General features: G+C 36.8%; 2 protein-coding genes across 10 annotated transcripts in view; one reads left to right on the top strand and one right to left on the bottom strand.

Moving 5' to 3' along the window:
• Nucleotides 1-590: 590 nt before the first annotated feature.
• Nucleotides 591-15445, top strand: padi2 (peptidyl arginine deiminase, type II). 2 transcript variants are annotated; one of them, XM_028002316.1, is made up of 16 exons: nucleotides 591-841; nucleotides 3214-3385; nucleotides 3534-3609; nucleotides 4947-5008; nucleotides 5980-6097; nucleotides 6955-7107; nucleotides 7269-7456; nucleotides 8160-8263; nucleotides 8496-8607; nucleotides 8829-8936; nucleotides 10262-10413; nucleotides 11239-11386; nucleotides 11785-11878; nucleotides 11967-12046; nucleotides 12858-12992; nucleotides 13641-15445. In XM_028002316.1, exons 1-16 carry the CDS (start codon nucleotides 678-680, stop codon nucleotides 13872-13874), a joined length of 2100 nt encoding a protein of 699 aa, XP_027858117.1. In that variant the 5' UTR covers nucleotides 591-677; the 3' UTR covers nucleotides 13875-15445. The 2 variants fall into 2 exon arrangements, with proteins under 2 accessions (XP_027858117.1, XP_027858118.1); XM_028002317.1 differs by lacking the exon at nucleotides 591-841 and adding an exon at nucleotides 927-1469.
• The window catches only part of rap1gapb (RAP1 GTPase activating protein b), a 108713-nt gene continuing 105464 nt past the window's right edge, over nucleotides 15079-18327 (bottom strand). For all 8 annotated transcript variants that reach the window (XM_028002312.1, XM_028002313.1, XM_028002314.1 and 5 more), the window contains one exon: nucleotides 15079-17659. In XM_028002312.1, coding sequence (XP_027858113.1) covers nucleotides 17642-17659 — 18 coding nt within the window. In that variant the 3' untranslated portion in view covers nucleotides 15079-17641. The remainder of the gene's footprint in view (nucleotides 17660-18327) is intronic.

Below are 18327 nucleotides of genomic sequence, written 5' to 3'. Positions count from 1 at the left end.
TTTGCTCAAAACAAGTTCGATGTAGACAGTTTTTATGCATCAGTAATCTGTGATCAGAATCATTGTGTTAGAACGGGAGCTTGGTGGGATTATTTAAACCTGACTGCTCCTCTTCACACTCCTCTTGGTGTTTGTGAGCCCAGCCGCACGGATGAAGCTTCGTAAAGCCCTGCTGTCTACTTTCATCATGTTTTGTCAATTCTGCTTCATTGAAAGGGGCCCCATACCTGTCCTTCTTTACAGAGAAAGTGGGGGGGGGGGGTTGTCTATGAACTAAATGAAACCCAAATAGGGGCGAATGTCTGTAAAAGTCTGATTTTTAAACTCATTCTGTCTATAAAGATTTATGCGGTGTCCGCATGTGTAGATATTTTAAATGTTTAAGTTGTTGCTTAGGGTGTGCTTTGAACTATTATTCGCAGAGAATACAGGAAATAAGGTGTGGGAGAAACACTCACAAAGCAATCAGCAATCAGTCCCACCTTTACTTTGGAAAGAGTATTCTAAGAATTGTAGTCCCAACGACAGTAGCTGCCAATTACAATGAAGATATAATAGGCTTCAAGCACAGTTGGTACCTCCTCTCTCTTACACGTCCACTTCCTACTCTTATATTTAAGCAGAGCAGCCACTTTGATCACTGCAATCCTTTGAGCCAGAGAATTTGGTAGCCAAAAATGTCTGAAGACATTTCCCAAACTGATTCAGCGTCCAATGTTCCTGCTTTTGTCCTCAAGAGAAGAGCGGGAGCGGAAAATCACCGAACATGCCGTCTGGACACAGACAATCCACGGGGCGTCCTGCTTGTCGTTGGCACATCTTTAAAGGCGAATTTGAACAGGTAAACTGACTTAATGTTTATTAGCGAAATAGATTAATCAACTGTGGAAATAAGAACTATGTGCTTCACATTTAGGTGCCTGTGTTAATTTGCATATTAGTTCCGCTAATTTGCTTCAATAAAGATTTATCTTATCTTATCTTATCAAAGTGAGACACTTAACTGTTGGCGCGTGTATTATCCGACGGACAACAGATCCTGAACTGAAAGATGAGACAACAGAGCTTAGTCCGGTTACTTATTATAAAATGTATCAATATTATGTTTTTGTAGCTGGATGAACTTCATTGCAACTCATGCAGCGACATTTAAAGGTGTTTTTTTTTTTTATCAGCAAAACAGACTGGTAAGAGATAAAGAATTTGGCCGTAGAGAAGGGTGGGCGGGGGGACTATATTCTGACCAATCACCGCCCAGTGGCTCCAGTTGTAACTGCGGACTTAGTCGAGCTTTCCTCTCCCCGACCTGCTGACCCGTTTGCGTCCTCTTGTCCCGGAGCTGAATCAGAGCCCTGGAGAGCCCAGAGGGCTGCAGCCATGGCTCATCGGCGGACTCTCCGAGTAAATTATAATAAATCGACCAACGTAGTGTGCGTGGTCGGCTCGGAACTCAACGTAAACGTAGACAGGTAGGTTTCTCTCTGCAGCCCACCCTTCACCTACAAGGTGCGCACCGTTTGTTAAAGATCCAGCATTTGAGACAGGCTCACACTTTCCGTCTCTCTTTTTCTGACTCATTATTGATTATTGCAGGTGCTACAGGGAAATAATGTTAGGCAATAAAACGACGTTCTTTTAAGTGCAGCCACCTTGTAGGTTCTTTATTGCGTTCCAAGCTGTTCTGATGGGTATTTGCTTGCAACACATTTGCTACAGTGATATAATATTGTACTTACCAAAATACTTTCAGATTAGATTTAAGCGTCAGATGAAACCCTTTCTCTAAAGCAAAAACATGAGCAGGGGTTTTAGATGGAAGACATGTCTGATAGCTCTCTGATAATTCTTCTCACATTTAGGGTTGTGATAAGTTTTAATAAGCTTCTTAAACATATTTTTGGTACTATGGGCTGAAGTATTGTCATCTACAGTAAGTCGCACAATGACTAAGCTGTTTCGGTACAGTTCCGTCAAAATAAGGAAGTCATTGTTAAATCACAGAAAGACATTTGTATATGCACCTCTTACAGGCAGAAATTGTGGGGTTTTCCTTTATTTTGGACAATACATATACACAACAGTCCTCTTTTGTTGCTTTGTACAGAAAACACTTTGTCTTTCTCCATAGAAAAGGGCCTACGCTTTGACAAATGTCAGCCTGCTGTGCATACCAGAACCGGGCTCCATTACAAAAAGGACTGACACGTGGTGTAATCTGTCCAGGACTCTTAGGGGGTTTCAAATTCTATTTCAACACAATCTTTTGCATCTCTTGTGACAGGACACCTGTTGATGAGTTGATTACTGGATACTGATTCATATTCATAGTTTGGATCATTTCAATTTTTCCAAGGCATATTTTATTTTTATCTGTTGATAAAAACATTACTGTAATTTGGATGACTGATGTGCTGAATGTATACACACATGCATCTTTGTGGTTGTTGTTCTTAGAACCTACTACTCCCATTTTGCTGACTTAACTGCACACACCTACTCATGAGGTGTAAATAGAGCAAGTTATTCAAAAATACAATTCAAGAAAAATGTCCCTGGCTGACATTTAAGCTGTTGCAACATTCTAAAATGTAGAAGAATAAAAGGAGGGCTAAGCTCATAGTTTCAGCCTGCAAATTCATCATAGAGCACAGATGAATATAGGCGTGGTGTGAGTGGCTTTGACAAAAATATGTTGTGATCTTAAACTGAAGCTAACATAAAAAGTCTATATCATAACAACAGCGAGTCTTTTATTGTTAAAATGAACTCAGATTAGGGCGTGCCGTGGTGGCGTGGGGGATAGCGCGACCCACGTTTGGAGGCCTCGGGTCCTCGACGTGGCCGTCGCGGATTTGACTCCCTGACCCGACGATGTTTGCCGCATGTCTTCCCCCCTCTCCTTCCCCCTTTCCTGTCAGCCTACTTTCATATAAGGGACACTAGAGCCCACAAAAGACCCCCTGGAGGGGTAAAAAAAAAAGAACTCAGATTAACACATGTCAACATTTTTAAAGCCTCAGTTGAGGTAAGCGAAACAGTAAATGCTAATATAAAGTTGTAGGTGCTATGATATGTAGACATGTAAAACTATTCAGTTGTTCATTGTAACAGTTGAAAGCAAAATAGTTGAAAACTCAAGGAGTATGATTACTTTTGAAAAGCGATGAATTAGGCAAAACACCTAATGTCAAAATCTGTCATTCTGCCTTTCAGGAGCGCCCCTCCTGGCTCCAACTTCTTCTCAGTGAAGTGCACTCCCAATGTTAAATTCGAACTCCGCCCTCCACTTGGGGAGTCATCCCAACAGGCCCTGATACCCCTCAGTGGAAACTCAGTCATACTCATCAGCATGAGCAAGGCCAGCCAATCTGAAAGAGAAGATAAGGTAATCTAGACAGCCATGAAAATACAGATGTTCAAATCACAGCCTTTAATTCAACACAAGTTTTTCATACTGAACATTCCTGCAGCTTTTGCTATTAAACTCCTTACATTTGTCTTCCATAAGTAAACATTTGTTTATTTATATACAGCTGTCCGTCTACTATTATGGAAGTGGAAGTACCAGCAAGGTTTTGGGGAAAGCAGTTCTGCATCTTACTGCCATTGGTAAGTTTTATTTGACTGAATAACACATCTATCATGATGCTGACGATGTGGACCAATATGCAGAGTAAAGGAGGCAGCAAGTTTGATGCAAAATTAAGATTTAAGAAATGGAAGATTAACTTACAAAACAGGAAAAAGGCAACAGAGTGTGACGGAAGAAACCAGTGGTGAATACGGAGTCTGTGAAGGAATAATTGGCAAAACTAACCAGGGTTGGAAATTAAAAATGTTCTCCACCAGCCACAGTGACTGGTAGAGAAAACTTTTAACCAGCCACTCAGACATTTCACCAGCCACTGTTTTTTTCTTTCGATTACAAACCCCACAAGTACAAGCAAATTATAGAAAATGTATGATTTATTCATAACTCTATGAAAACTAATTTACTGATATAAGTTTACCATACAGATGTGCAAATACAGAATAATTTAACATAAAGCATGGACACCTTGACAGGGTTGTAGTGCAATAAGTTAATTTGAAGTAATACTAACTTTCATTACACAACCCTAACATTTTTGCAATCATATGTTGAACATTGAAATGACACTATTTATAAACTTAGAGGGGAGGGGTTGGCCAAGGAGAACTGAGGGATTTCATTGGATAAGCTCAATGTCCGTCAATAAAATTGACCAATGGGCTGTTGCGGTCATAAAAATTAGATTTGATATAATTTTTTTGTTAAATTATGACCGCGTGGACTCCAGATTGATGTACATTATGTCCATATCTGGTGGCCCTTCGCTAATTACGCTAAACTACCAGTTTTTGATCATGTCACTCGTGTGATGGAACAAAAGTGTTTTTGTTGCAGTTTGCTAAATAAACCAAGGGCTTAAAACCATCTCATCCAAGCAGCATAATGTTTCATCAAAAAGCAAGTTTTCTTTGGAATTGCTGTCTTTGCATTATGGAAACTTATTTCTGAAATTATATGGTCAATGGAGACGCAGCCAATGACAGAGATTAAACTAATAGAGAACCTAAACAATAGCAGAAATAAATACTAGATCTAACAAATCCAATGCTTAACAAAAATAATTGCACTAACAGAGGGAATAAACTATAACAAGGAAAAATAATATTAAGAAATGAATACAAGGAAATAACAGAAGAATAGAGTCCAAAACAAGGGATCATGGCAGCCACTTATTAATGTTAGTTTAATTTTAACAGATCATCTGTGATTAAAAGTAGGATCAAAGTCTAAACATTATTTTGCACTGGAAAAGGGACCATTGAAGCAATAGCTGCACTGTGCTTGAGGCTTTGCATGAAACATGCAAGCCCATGCAAAAGCACTATGCAATAAGCAAGATGTGTTTGTCTCCCAGAGATCTCTCTTGACGTGGATGCTGACAGAGATGGTATTGTGGAGAAAAACAACCCGAATAAGGTAAAACATGAAATGTTATTGATTACAATAAAAATATTACTCACTTATCATCAAGAAGAGCTTTAGTCAAGAAATAAATTGTTGTGGTGCATTTTGATCAGTTTAGGGTGCTAATGTGCTTTTCTTAGTACAAGCTTGAACATGCTACAGCAGAAAAACTCGTTTTTCTTTTTCTGTGAAGTCTATTTTGCAAATTTTTTTATAATTAGAGGCAAGCTGAATGTGTGCTGTCTAAGTATGGTGTTGTTCCACATTCCACACTATTGATCCAATTCACCCTCCAGTAGTGGTCCTAAGTTCAGTTCTCACTGTGAAAAATTTAATGAATTCATGTGGATATATTTTCACAAACTGAACAAAGACAACAGAACTGAAAATAAAGCAGTTCTCAGTCATTTATTAAGCTTTTTTAATATAAAATCCTTTTTCCAGCTCCTTATATCATGTGTAAATATGATAAGGATCATCTGGCATTTGCAGCATGGCTTTGTTAGCTCATTTTACATCTCTTTAATTTTCTCCTTTAATCTGTTAGCAGAAATTCTGTTTTAATCTAGCCAAATTCTCATTATTCTTATTGTCAGAATGCAAAGCAATGGCAAGTTTAAAGCCCATTACCCAGAACTATGCATGGACTCACCTTCATACATACACAAACACAGAACAGTCATCAGACTCAATGATTATACTCTCTTTCTGTATAATCAAGCTAAAGCTTGTCTTGAAAGTCTCTAGTTTACATCTTTAATCAGTAACAGATGGATCATTGTTTAACAGCACCAGGGCAAGCAGCACACAGTTAATGTTCTCCATAATTAATATTACTTATGAACACATGCTCTTGCATAACTTGAATACTTGTATTAAAAAGTACAAATTCTGAAGTAGCTTTACAGAACTTGCTTTATAGAGATTTTAGTAGACTTTGAATGTCTGCATTTGACATTTTTGGTTTGTTGAAAATCTCTTAGGAATCATGGACATGGGGTCCCAAAGGGCATGGAGCTATCCTTCTGGTCAACTGTGATTCAGAAAATATATACAACAAGTCACCAGACAGAGAGGATCCCCGCAAACTCAAAGTGGCAGGTAAAACTGTATTGTCCAGAAGAGTATTTACTATGAACATTTTTCACTCTATTGTTTCCCCACTGTATGAAAAGTGCTCTCCTGTATGCAAATGTTAAAAATTTGTGTATTTGAAAGTATTGTCAGGTTTTAGAAGATGAATTGAAAGGGAAATTATTACAAATTCTGTGCTGTGCATTGTGTCTAAATGCAGTCATTACTAATGATTCGAACTCTATAGCTTTGAAAGTAATAGTTGAAATTTCCAGGAGAACACTTTGTTGTGTATTCTGGTCTGAACTTCTCCAAATTGGTTCAGATGGACTGCAACTTCTTCATCTTTGTCCATGTTTATCCCTTCCTCAATAGCAACTTTAAATTAACAGCACATGGAATGTTTGAACTCCTATGATATTTGTGCATAAACATTTTACTATTAATTAAATATTACAAAAAGTTTCAATTTAACAATAAATTACTGTAGGTTGTCTTATACCCCAGATGTTGTCCTTTTAACATTTTTTCTCAGCCAGAATTGATCAGTTCTCATTTATATTTATTAAATGCATCATTATTAGAAGTGACTCTGAGAATTCAGTTGAGAAGTTTCTATTGTTTGATTCTATTTTTTGGAAAACAGCAGCTTTGTTCAGCTTGAAGGTTCGTGAGGGAGAAATCTTGCAACGCAAGAATTGGAAAAAGATTGTCTGAAAGGAGATTACATGCTGCCGAATCCGAGAAAACAAAAATCTAAAATTAAAATTTCTTGTCCTTACAGTTAAACTTCCTTACTATTAAGCCCATTACTGAAAGTTATGCTCACCACTGGAGGGTCAGACAAATTGAGTGTGTTAATGGGACTTCTTGTATATGTACAGATCTTAAGGACATGTCGCTCATGGTGCTGCGGACCAGAGGACCTGCAGAACTCCCAGAAGGCTACAAACTCGCCATGCACATCTCTCAGGGAGACGCAGAGAGTGTTCGAGTCTTCAGGGCTGCATCCCGTGAAGTGGTTAAGAGCAGCCTCCGTGAGTAAAACTGAAGATTTAAAGGGCAACAGATGATGTAATGTAAATGCAATTCAGCTACTGTTTTATGGCTGTACACTGTTACGCATTTTATTTAAATCACTCATTATACAATTTATGTTTTTTAATCAAGCAACTAGTTATAATATGTTTTTCTGCAGATAAAATTTTTAGTTCCTTTGTAAAGGACTATCCATTGGTGCTAAGCAGTGAGGTGCTGTCTAAGAAAGTGCCTTACCTTGGAGGCTCAGCAGAAATGAACTTCTATGTGGAGGGTCTGAGGTTTTCTGACAAGGACTTTGATGGGCTCATCACCATCAACCTTAGCTTACTGCAGCCAGTGAAGGCGGTAAGATCAGCAAAGTAGCACCTTAATTTTACACCTTTCGGTTTATAATAACTACATTGATTTTCATGTTAAAACAACAAACTACAATATTTTTATAGAATTATAATAGCCCCTGTAGGCATAGAGGGGTTATTATACTATTGTGAAGGGGAATGAAATGAAAATCACAGCTGTCAATCACTCAAGCAGTTTAACACATGTAGAGACATACTTTTATACTAATTTTTATTTTTAAAATAGCTGTTAGATTGTATGGGGCGCATCTATGAGAATTAGATTTCCAGCTGTGCTACGGACTCAATTGGAATTTGGTCTGTTTGACTGGGTCATTCTAACACATGAATATGCTTAATTTTAAACTATTCATCTGTAACTCTGTGTATTTATGGCTATTGTCTTGTTAGAAAGGTAATCTTAGTCATCAAGCAATGACCTTTTTGTGGAGTCATCCATCTTCCTTTTCAACTCTGACAAACTTCTACGGAAAGATGAGTCCACAATGCTGATGCCACCATGTGTCACATAGAGTTTTGCATGCTGGGCAGAAAGTACATTGTTGGTCTCATCTTCCTAGAACATCTTTTTCTCCATGTTTGCTCTATTTCCCTATTTGGTTCAAGTCAAAATTTTAATTTGCAGTAAAAGCAGACCATGTTGGGAGTTAAAGCATTATGTATTCATCAGCTTGTTTTTTCTTTTAAAGGGCATTCCTGAGACGCCCATTTTTACAGACAAAGTGGTGTTCAGAGTGTCACCATGGATCATGACACCCAACACCCTCCAGCCTGTGGAGGTGTTTGTTTGCAGGTAAGAGGGAACTAATGAATAATCAATGTTTCTGAAGTTGTTATGTTTTTCTCTTTGTTTTTACCTTCTCATGCTGTACAAAGCCGTCTTTGTAATTTCTGACAACTGTTTTATCTTTTCTTTCAATAATCTATTTGTGTATCAAATGATCAACTGTTTAACATTCCAAAAGCCACCATTTCATAATGGAAAAATATTTCACAAGAAAACACATGTCTGCCTGTGGTTTCAGTACGTCTGATAACTACCAGTTCCTCAAAGGAATGAAGACTCTTGTTACACGTTGTGGGTACAAACTGAAGATCTGCCATGAATACCTGAACAGAGGAGATCGCTGGATGCAAGTAATGAAACTTCTTTGACATGTGCCAAACATTTTCTTTACTTGATTTTCATGGAAGGTTTCCTTTACTTGTGCTGCTCTTTTAACCATGTCAATGTATTTGAAGACTTTTTGTTAAAAATATAGTTTGATATCAAAAGGATTTAGACAGTAGTCAAACAACTTTGTTTGACTACTGTCTTTGTGAGACACACAAAGATAAAATAACCATTTTTTTTTCAGGATGAACTGGAATTTGGTTACATTGATTCACCCCATCACTCATTTCCTGTGGTTTTGGATTCCCCCAGAGATGGAAAACTTGATGTCTTTCCTTATGATGAACTATTGGTAGGAGTCTCTGTTTTCTCTTAAAATAAAAGTCCTTTTGAATATATTTAACATCGTATCACATCCTGAGCCACTCATCAAGGTAACTTGTTTTCTGTTGTGAACATCAAATTTTCAATACAGTTTGACTTGTGTAAAACTTTACTCTGTAAATAACTTCCAAAAATATAATCAAAATGTTTAAAAATTGATTATTTCTGACATATCCTAAAACAGAGATGGAAGCTCTACATGTTTGTTACCTTACAAGTTACAGTAAAGTGAGTTTAAGATTTTCAGAAGGTTGCTCTTTTATAAACTACAAATGTTGCAAAGTCTGGAGTAAATCTGTGAAGATCAAATGTCACATTTCTCGAAGGAGGGCAAATCTTTAGACTGTGACACATAAAAAAATGTTTCTCATAAGAAAACAGAGTTTGCACATTTTGCAATACAATATAGAAACAATACAAGCAGAGAACATTAGTTAAATTAAATTTAATTACATTTCTCAGAATCTGTGTAAGGACACTGGGTGGGGACCCGGAAATTCAACCACACACAAGAATTGCAAAGGAAAAAAGGTTTAATTAAATTTTCTGATATTGGTGCGGCTCAGGATGTGGTCATCCAACACAGCACTGTAGTGCAATGGATGGGTGGAGCAGAGAATCCAGGAAGAGACTAAGACGATTAACCAGGCAGAGGTCATACACAGGAGATCGGAGGGAGCAAACTTAGCTTGAGGGGCAGGCAATAGTCGATGGTCGTGGGGCGAAGCTTGAGTCAGGGTCCAGAAATCCAGAACAGTAGGTATCCGAGAAGGGCTTGGCAGGAGGGGTCAATCCGTGGGCAGAAAAGGGTCGAAGAAACACTGAAGGCTTATAAGGAAACGCTGGATCACTACTGGCTCATGGCTGTCGATAATCTGGCAAGGAGGCAGAGGCTGAGAGGAGTTTAAGTAGGGCAGGGACCAGGTGGAACAGGCAAGCAATCAGCAGGGGCGGCAGGTGAACTGAATGAGTGTTAACGCACAGCATGGACAGGACAGAACATGGATCATGACAATCTGAGTGTCATCTGTAATAACTACAATATTTTTTTCTTATTTTTTAAATTTTACTGTACTATCGTTTTATTTTGTTTGTTTTTTTTACGTATTTTTTTACTACTTCTTTACATTTGTGTGAATCAAAGTCTACATTTACCTCTCACTTTGCTGCTGTTAGACCTTGACTTCCTCGCTGAGGAACAATGAAGGGCATGTCTAATTCTAAATTCAACAAATGTGTAGGAAAGTTGTCTTGCATTTGTAGTGCAGAACATTCATGCAGTTTCATCCTCAGGGCCCTGACTTTGGGTATGTGACCAGAGTGGCTCGCAGAAAAGATGTGAGCAGCCTGGACTCGTTTGGTAATCTGGAGGTCAGTCCTCCCGTCACAGTGAATGGAAAAAAATACCCTCTGGGCAGAATCCTCATTGGGGTTGCCTTCCCAACGTAAGTAACATCACTGCAGAACAAATTCAAACCTAAAGGGTTTATTAAGCAAATTATAAATGACCAAGGGCCTCATGTATAAAAGTGTGCAACTTTAGTGAAAGTTTGTAGTCGGGAGAAGTTCTGAAACTCGTGGTGCACAAAAAAAAATCAGATACATAAAAGCGTGTGTGGACGAGTCACAGCAGACGTTGCCTTTATGAATTCGATTTGCACTGTATTGGACGCAGCTGGACTTGTGACATTTCTCTGCACCTGAATACATTTACGAATTAGTATAAAGATCTGAAAGTCTCCCAACACATGTCTGAATAACCATGGCAACATCTTTGGATTCAGTCTGTTACCAACTACAACCAATAATAATAATATATTTTATTTAAAAGGCACACAGACCGATGCATAGTTACATCTACATGTGACAAAATAAATGACTAATAACATTTGGAGTGATGTTTTCCTATAATTTTACTCTTATTTTATTTACATAATTGTGTGTTATTTCTTTGAAGATAATGTGGTTCAATATCATCACTTAAGTTTAAACTATGAAAGCTTCAAATCATGAAAACATTGGGATTCTCCTTGGATTAAATAACACTGAATGTAGTCAGATATCAGTGTACATTGCTGCGTTTTGGTGGGAGGTAGTTTGTTATTGTCCACTGAAAGAGTTTATGTGGCTACTGCACATTTCGCTGCAGGCAAACAGTTTGCATATATTAATGTACATTTATTTGTATACATCCCAATTTGTGTGTAAAATATTGTGCTGCATCTTTTTTGAGTATATGTCAAGACTTGTTCTTTTCTTTTTTTCTATAGGGCAACTAAGGGACGAAACATGACCAAAGTGGTTCAAGACTTTTTGTGGGCTCAGAAGGTTCAGGAGCCTGTTGCCTTGTTCTCTGACTGGCTCTGTGTTGGTCACATCGATGAATTCATGACCTTTGTTCCGGCTCCCGACAGAAAGGTAGATGTGGTAGTTAAGAAGCTCAAATCCAATAAGACAAGACAAGTATAAATTGTGATTATACTGTACTCTGGTATCAATTATGGGAAGATAAAAATAAATAAATAAATAAAACTGCTCTGACCTATTTTCCACCTGTAGATGTGTTGATGATGATGGTTGTATAAATACTGCTGTGTAACATCTCTATTCAAGCTTCATGGTGGAAGGAATACATGGTAGCAAAATGCTTCCACTGCATACAGAACCTGTTGGGTTCAAGGATTCAGATTCTTCCTTTACTTTGTCACTATCATTGGTTGATGCTGCCAAGCTCTTTCTTCCACTGAGCGATTGCGTGATCTCTTTGGATATAAGAGCTCTAGTGTAATCTTTGTCTTTTGTGTTCCTGCTGACAGGGCTTTCGTCTGCTACTGGCCAGCCCAGACGCGGGCTACAAATTATTCAGAGAACTGAGTAATGATGGGCATGGACAAGCCAAGATGTTTGATGGTATAGTTGGCGGGTTATTAGCAGATACATAGAAAACTGATGGTGAAATGTGGAATAACAGAAGTAAAAATTTAAATTCTTCCATAAGGTGTTAAAAATGAAGTGTATGTGACAGTGGATGATATCCTGAGGGATGAAAATATGCGACATGAAAATAACTACGTACAGGTGAGTGGGTTTCCAAACTGCAGGTAAAGTTTTTTGTGATGCAGATTATGATGATTAGATTGTTTGATAAAAGTCAAAGAGAGATTTTTATTTTTCAGCATCAAAGTCAGTCTAAGCATATCACCTTCAAATCATTAAAAAATACTTTTAGAACTAAATCTAAATATGTCTGCCCATCTGTAGAGGACTGTGGACTATCTTCACAATATGGAGGGAAAGTCAAGATAATGGCCGTTAATATGCTCCTACCAAAGAATTTGGATGCTGAAATTTAATTAAAATTTCTGACAAAGGAATAGATTGAAGTATTAACACTTATGTAATGAGATTCCTTTTCATTGTCTATATAAATTTAGTTGAACATGGAAATGAACTAAGTTTGTGGCTTCCGTTAAATTCTCCCTCTGCTTTTAACAAATTATATTGGCAACCATCTGTACTGCCCCCATGTATGTGACATGGTCTTTGTGGTCTTTGTTGATTAAGACCTGACTAACAGATCTCATCACTTTCAGTTTAATCTTGTCCACCTCAAAGTTTCTTGCTTATTGTTATAGTAATGTTCACACTTAAATGTTTATAGCTCTGTACAAATCAGATGTTTATCACAATAGCATCATTAAAACTTTTTAACCTATAACTGAGAATCACAGATGACAAGTATAGGATTGTTTTTTATGATAAATTTATATTTGTATGTTTGATGAGGGGGTTTGCCATGTGCTAAAAGGATTCATAATTTTTCACATCTGCTCATTATGCCCCGTAGTGAGCATCAAATTGTCTTTTCTTTGAAACCTGCTTTTAACAGAGCTGCATTGACTGGAACAGGGATGTTCTGAAAAGGGAGCTGGGCCTGGATGATGACGACATTATTGACCTCCCAATTCTTTTTAAGCTGGATGACGAGGATAGATCCAGAGCAGTGGCTTACTACCCTGATATGGTTTGTTTTAATAATTCCTTTTGATTTAAGATGAACAGAAAATTGAAATTGATTGTTATAAAAAGTATTTACCCTTCTACGGATTTCTTCCTTTTGGCGAATTATGTTTTTGCTAAAGTTGAAATGAAATCTATCCAAACCAAAATTGCCTCCAAACCCCTGAAATGTTCAGTCTGATAACTTGCTTGGACTTTTTTCTTATCTGATCTTATATTATCTTTAGATTATGATGTGTTGGTTTTTAAGATATTTTAGCTTGTTTCATGTTGTCATGTTCTATTTAGATTTTTTCTACAGCTCTGGGTATAAGGCTTGGGGTTTAGCAAATGAAACTAAGTTATATTTTAAAAAAACAAAACAATTCCAGTAAGTTTATGATCTAACAAAGAGTAGCATTTGAAGTTTATTTTATAAAAGGTCAGGTTGGTTTGGATATCTTTACTTTTTAAAAAATGAAGTCATCATTTGAAAACTGCCTTTGTTATATATTCAGTGAACCTTAATGCGAGTGGGAACAAAATTGTTCATTTTGAAATGTCTACATGTGAGACGCAGAAACAGAGGACACCTGTTGAGGGGCTACACACTTTTTCACTGCACTATAACTATGAGCTAATTCCATGGCTTCACGTTGATATCAATTTCCAGGTCAACATGATTGTTTTGGGGAAAAACCTTGGCATTCCAAAGCCGTTTGGCCCCAAGGTGAATGGACGCTGTGCCCTGGAGACCGAGATGTGCTCCCTGATGGAGGGCCTGGGCCTCAACTGCGTCTTCATTGACGACTTCGCCTCCTACCACAAACTGATGGGAGAGGTGCACTGTGGCTCCAACGTCCGCAGAAAGCCTTTTGACTTCAAATGGTGGAACCTTGAGCTGTGAATTAAAAACTAAAAAAGGTCAAAGGTACAATCCTTAAGGATTCAGTTCAGCAAATATTCTACAATAGCACAGGAAAGACTTCTTTAAATGACAATTCTCCTTCTTTGTAACACCATTTTGACCAAATTTAAACAATCAAATTTTCATTAAAAGCAATTCCTTGTTTCAACACTTGAATCAGTCATACATTTATGTAAATCACACTTTAAATCTGACATGGTGTAAAAAGAGTAAATGGTAATCAGCAAAGCTACGCAGCATGCACACCGCTTTTCCTGTGAATTTCTTTTAACGGAAAAATTATTTTTTTCCCTGTCAGTCATAACAAAATTCAGCCATTAAGGCTAAGTGTGCACAGAAGCAATTACTTAATAAGGTCTAATACGTACATGAAGGTGCCAAATTTTCAAGTAGCATAAAATGGCTTTATCTGTGGTATTATTACCTGAAACATCTGGGGTTCAAAAAGTGCCACAATTCAGTAAATTAAATTTGTTGGCAAACATATACATAATGTGATAAATTAAATATAAATTAAATTCATTGAATGCACAAATGATTTAAAAGGAACAAAATGTACTTTTCATTTTCTCATCTTAAAGCATTTATAATTATCTCAGTGGTTGTTTGGATTTCATTGTGTAATAATGCACATCATGAATTAATTTTATCTGTCAAATTTACATTTTCTAGACTGTATAAGCTGATGTACTGCAGCTCATATGACAAAATAAAGTTATTCTGAAATGATTTTAGATGATTTTATCACAGGCTTACAGTAACATTTATATAAGCCATTGATGTTGGTTTTATTTAAATGATCACATATAGTATATATTTATTTGACAAATTTATTTGAATTTTAGCATTTTTGAACAATAGAAAGCATAGATTTTGTTATCTGTTTAGAACATCTGTTGCTGCCAGGTTGCTAAATAACTTTCTTCTCTTAACAGATACTTTCATAATAGTACCTCAGTCTCATTCTTTGCATAGTAACAATCAGCATTTATTGAGAATAAATTACTCTGGGGCTAGTGGTGTTCATTTTTATTAAACCTTCTCCTTGATTTCATTTACAAAAAAAAAGATGAAAAGCAATATTTACAAACAAGTTTTTTGTTTTTTTTAACAAGGGTTTAAGCCAACAGAGAACAGAAATACAATCATTTGAATTAAGCACAGCAAATAATTTCTTTCTATGTTTTTAGTGGCTGATGTACACTGGTATGCAGTGCAAACACGTACACTGGAATGATGGTACCATATAGTAATAGCAATAACAATATCGAGCCACAAGAGGGCAGACATTATCTACTCCAGTCTTTTCAATAGCCAACAGTTTTTTTTTCTTTAAGAATCTGCTTAAAGGATATTTTTGCATTATACTTACTAGTTTTTGTGATTTATTTTCCTATGCCACTTTATTTTTGTCACTATAAAGAGCCTTAATGAATACATTATACACTTCTGTCTTTGCTTCTGTCTTAAAATTCTTTTTACTTTGTATGCAATATAAATGCTTCCATCTGTTAACTACACTATAAATATATTCTGAAAATTTACTGAAATAAATTGTCTCAACCGTCTCTCCCTTTTTAACTAAACTAATTTCTAGTTAGTTTTACATTCATCTGGCAACATGGTGCCTTTAAATGTGACCTTCCCACAGAGCAGCTCTTGTGACACAATTAAAAAGGCAACTTCAAGACAAATCACAGTGTGATCAATTCTCAGCAACAAACCAAGGCTTTTCAAAAAGGTCAGCATTTTAAAACAACTGAAATGTAGTGCTTACAGCAGGTCACAGTTATTTATATATATTACACTTTACAAATAAGGATGGGTACAGTAACATTTGGCTTTCTGTCAGCATTGTGTGCTGCATTTGGGGATGTTGGCTGGTTCAGGATAAAACACAAATCACAAGGATAATTCCTTTGTGTGAAGAATTGTGCAGAGAAGAAAAGGGGCTTTGGCAAGCAGACTTTCACCATGCACAGTACTGTTGAATACACCTGTACGCAGACATCAACAGGTGGTGTGTAACAAAGAGCATCTGGAGAGATTTTGCAACATGTCTTGAAAATATTTACTATTTTTCTGACAATTTCACCATAGGTCTAACTTCACCTGTGGTTCATAAAACAAGAGAAAGGAGGTTTACAGAGCCACTAGCAACAGCATCAACCTCCTACAGAAAACAAATATGCCAAGATTGTTGTACAGCACAACAAATAACAGCAGAAAACCTATAAAAGAATATACTGTCATTAAAACAGAACTTGGCCTGACATAAAGCCACAGTCACTTAGTACATCAAAGTTAAACTTATGTACAATGTCACAGTGGGATGTGAATTAGACATAAAAAAAACATGTAGTGCCTTCCTTACATATTTGTCACATTTAAATATTTCGAATCAAACATATTTTAACAAAAGACAAAGATAATCTGAGTAAATGCATAAAGCAATATTTAAATTATGATTTCATTTAAGGGGAAAAATGCTATCCAAACCAATGTGGCCCTCAGTGAAAATGTAATTGAGTCCTCCACAATCTAAATCACAATCCAACTGCAACTGTCATATTTTTGGTTCAGGTTTCCTAGCCACAACTAGACTCAATTACTGCCCAACTCTTGGAATATCTTTCATGGAACCTATATGACAACACGAAGTAGGCCAAAAGGCCTCAAAGCAAAACATATGCTGAAATAAAACTAATTTAAGAACATAATAGGCACCAAGTTATTAACATCTATCCATCTGGAAATGGCTACAGAGCCATTTCTAAGGCTTTGGGATTCCAGCGAAACACAGTGAGAATCGTTCTCCACAGCTTAAGAAAATATGAAACAGTGAGATCAACGCTTCTGAGTGGCAAAAAAAAAAAACCTATACAGATTTTGCAGTGGCCTAGTCAAAGTCTGAACTTAAATTCATTTCAGATGTGACACCAAACCGGTCGCTCAAGTTCAAAAATACCCCAGTGTGGCTGAATCAAAGAAATTCAGAGTGGGACAAAATTCATCCACAGTAATGTAAAAGACTCATTAAGTTGTTGGAAATACTTGATAGTGGTTGTTACTGCCATGGATTGCAAAACCAGTTATTTTGTTACCAGTTAGGGGTAAATTATTTTTACATAGGGCCTAGTTGGTTTGGATAAGATATAATGGATTTTATACTTCAATAACTGAAATTATTTAAATACTGCGATTTGCATCAAACCAGGCTACCTTTATTTGATCTGATATGTTTCAAATGATCTGTAACACGAGTGACAAAAAAGTAAAAAAAGAGAGAAATTGGTAAGGAGGAAACTGCTTACAGCACTCTACACAAGCTTGACAAACCCAATCTGTTGGATTGTTGTTATTATTCTATCTTATTCACAAAAAAAAAGGAAGGTCTTTGATAGAAGAGCCACAATGTCTGAGAGTTTGTTTAAAGTAACAATCGATGCTTACTGGCCTAAAGAATGGGCAGGTGAGCAGATTTACTGTGCTGAGCCAGCTGCCAAAGGACAGTCAGTTTCACTGCTGCTTTCACTTGAGCACAAGGTTTTCCACATGGAGGACGGAATGAGGTCGAGAGGTCGATACATGTCCAGGCAGCTGGATGTCTGTCCTGATAAACAGCAGATCCGTGTTGAACGATCAAGGGAGGATCTGTCCATCGCTTGCTCAGCCCCAATTGTATTTCTTCTCTACATCAGCTGTGGACGTCTCTTGCCCTCCTTCGGTTGCCTTTATCTCTTCTTTTATATTAAATAACGTCTCTAAGAAGAAAAGGGTGTAGGTGTAGAAAAGAGGTATAAATTAATGAAACACAGGTAAATTAGACATTAAAATGAATAATTTTGTATTCAAAGAAACTTTCTGGATTGACAGTTCCTCAGGCTTTCTGAAGGTCTTTAAATATTCCACTTTGCCAGCCTTTTCAGTCCTCTACCCCTTTCAGAGCAATTTATTTTTCTATGTTTGTTTGTTAAGCCACTTAAATCTAATGAATGAATAATTTAGGCTCATGAAGGGAGCTAAGCTTAAAGGATGGAACAGCGTTCCATCTACAAATAAGATAAATTAGAAAGAAACAGTATTAAATGCAACCTGACTGTCAGATTGTCACAAACACACTGCTTGTTCCCATATTTTTAATAAATCCATCAGAATATAATACAGAAATCTAGAACTTCCAAAGGTTTAACATAAAATATAGCATTCTAGAACCTGACAGGTGATTCCTAAAGTGTAATTAAAGGAAAACTTGACAGACAAGAAGTAAATAGAAATGATTGAAACTGCAGTCAAAATAAAAAATATAAAAAAAAAAAAACACGTCAGGAAGCCCAGGCAACCAGATTTTTAACAAAGTCTCACTGAAAGAAACTGTAAAGACGGTTATTGCTCAGTACAGTAAGACAAGCAATAAATATCAATGTGTCCA

This window comes from Xiphophorus couchianus, chromosome 20 (assembly GCF_001444195.1).
Source record: "Xiphophorus couchianus chromosome 20, X_couchianus-1.0, whole genome shotgun sequence".
Classification (NCBI taxonomy): Eukaryota; Metazoa; Chordata; class Actinopteri; order Cyprinodontiformes; family Poeciliidae; genus Xiphophorus; species Xiphophorus couchianus.
This window is presented reverse-complemented; position numbering and strand designations above follow the sequence as displayed.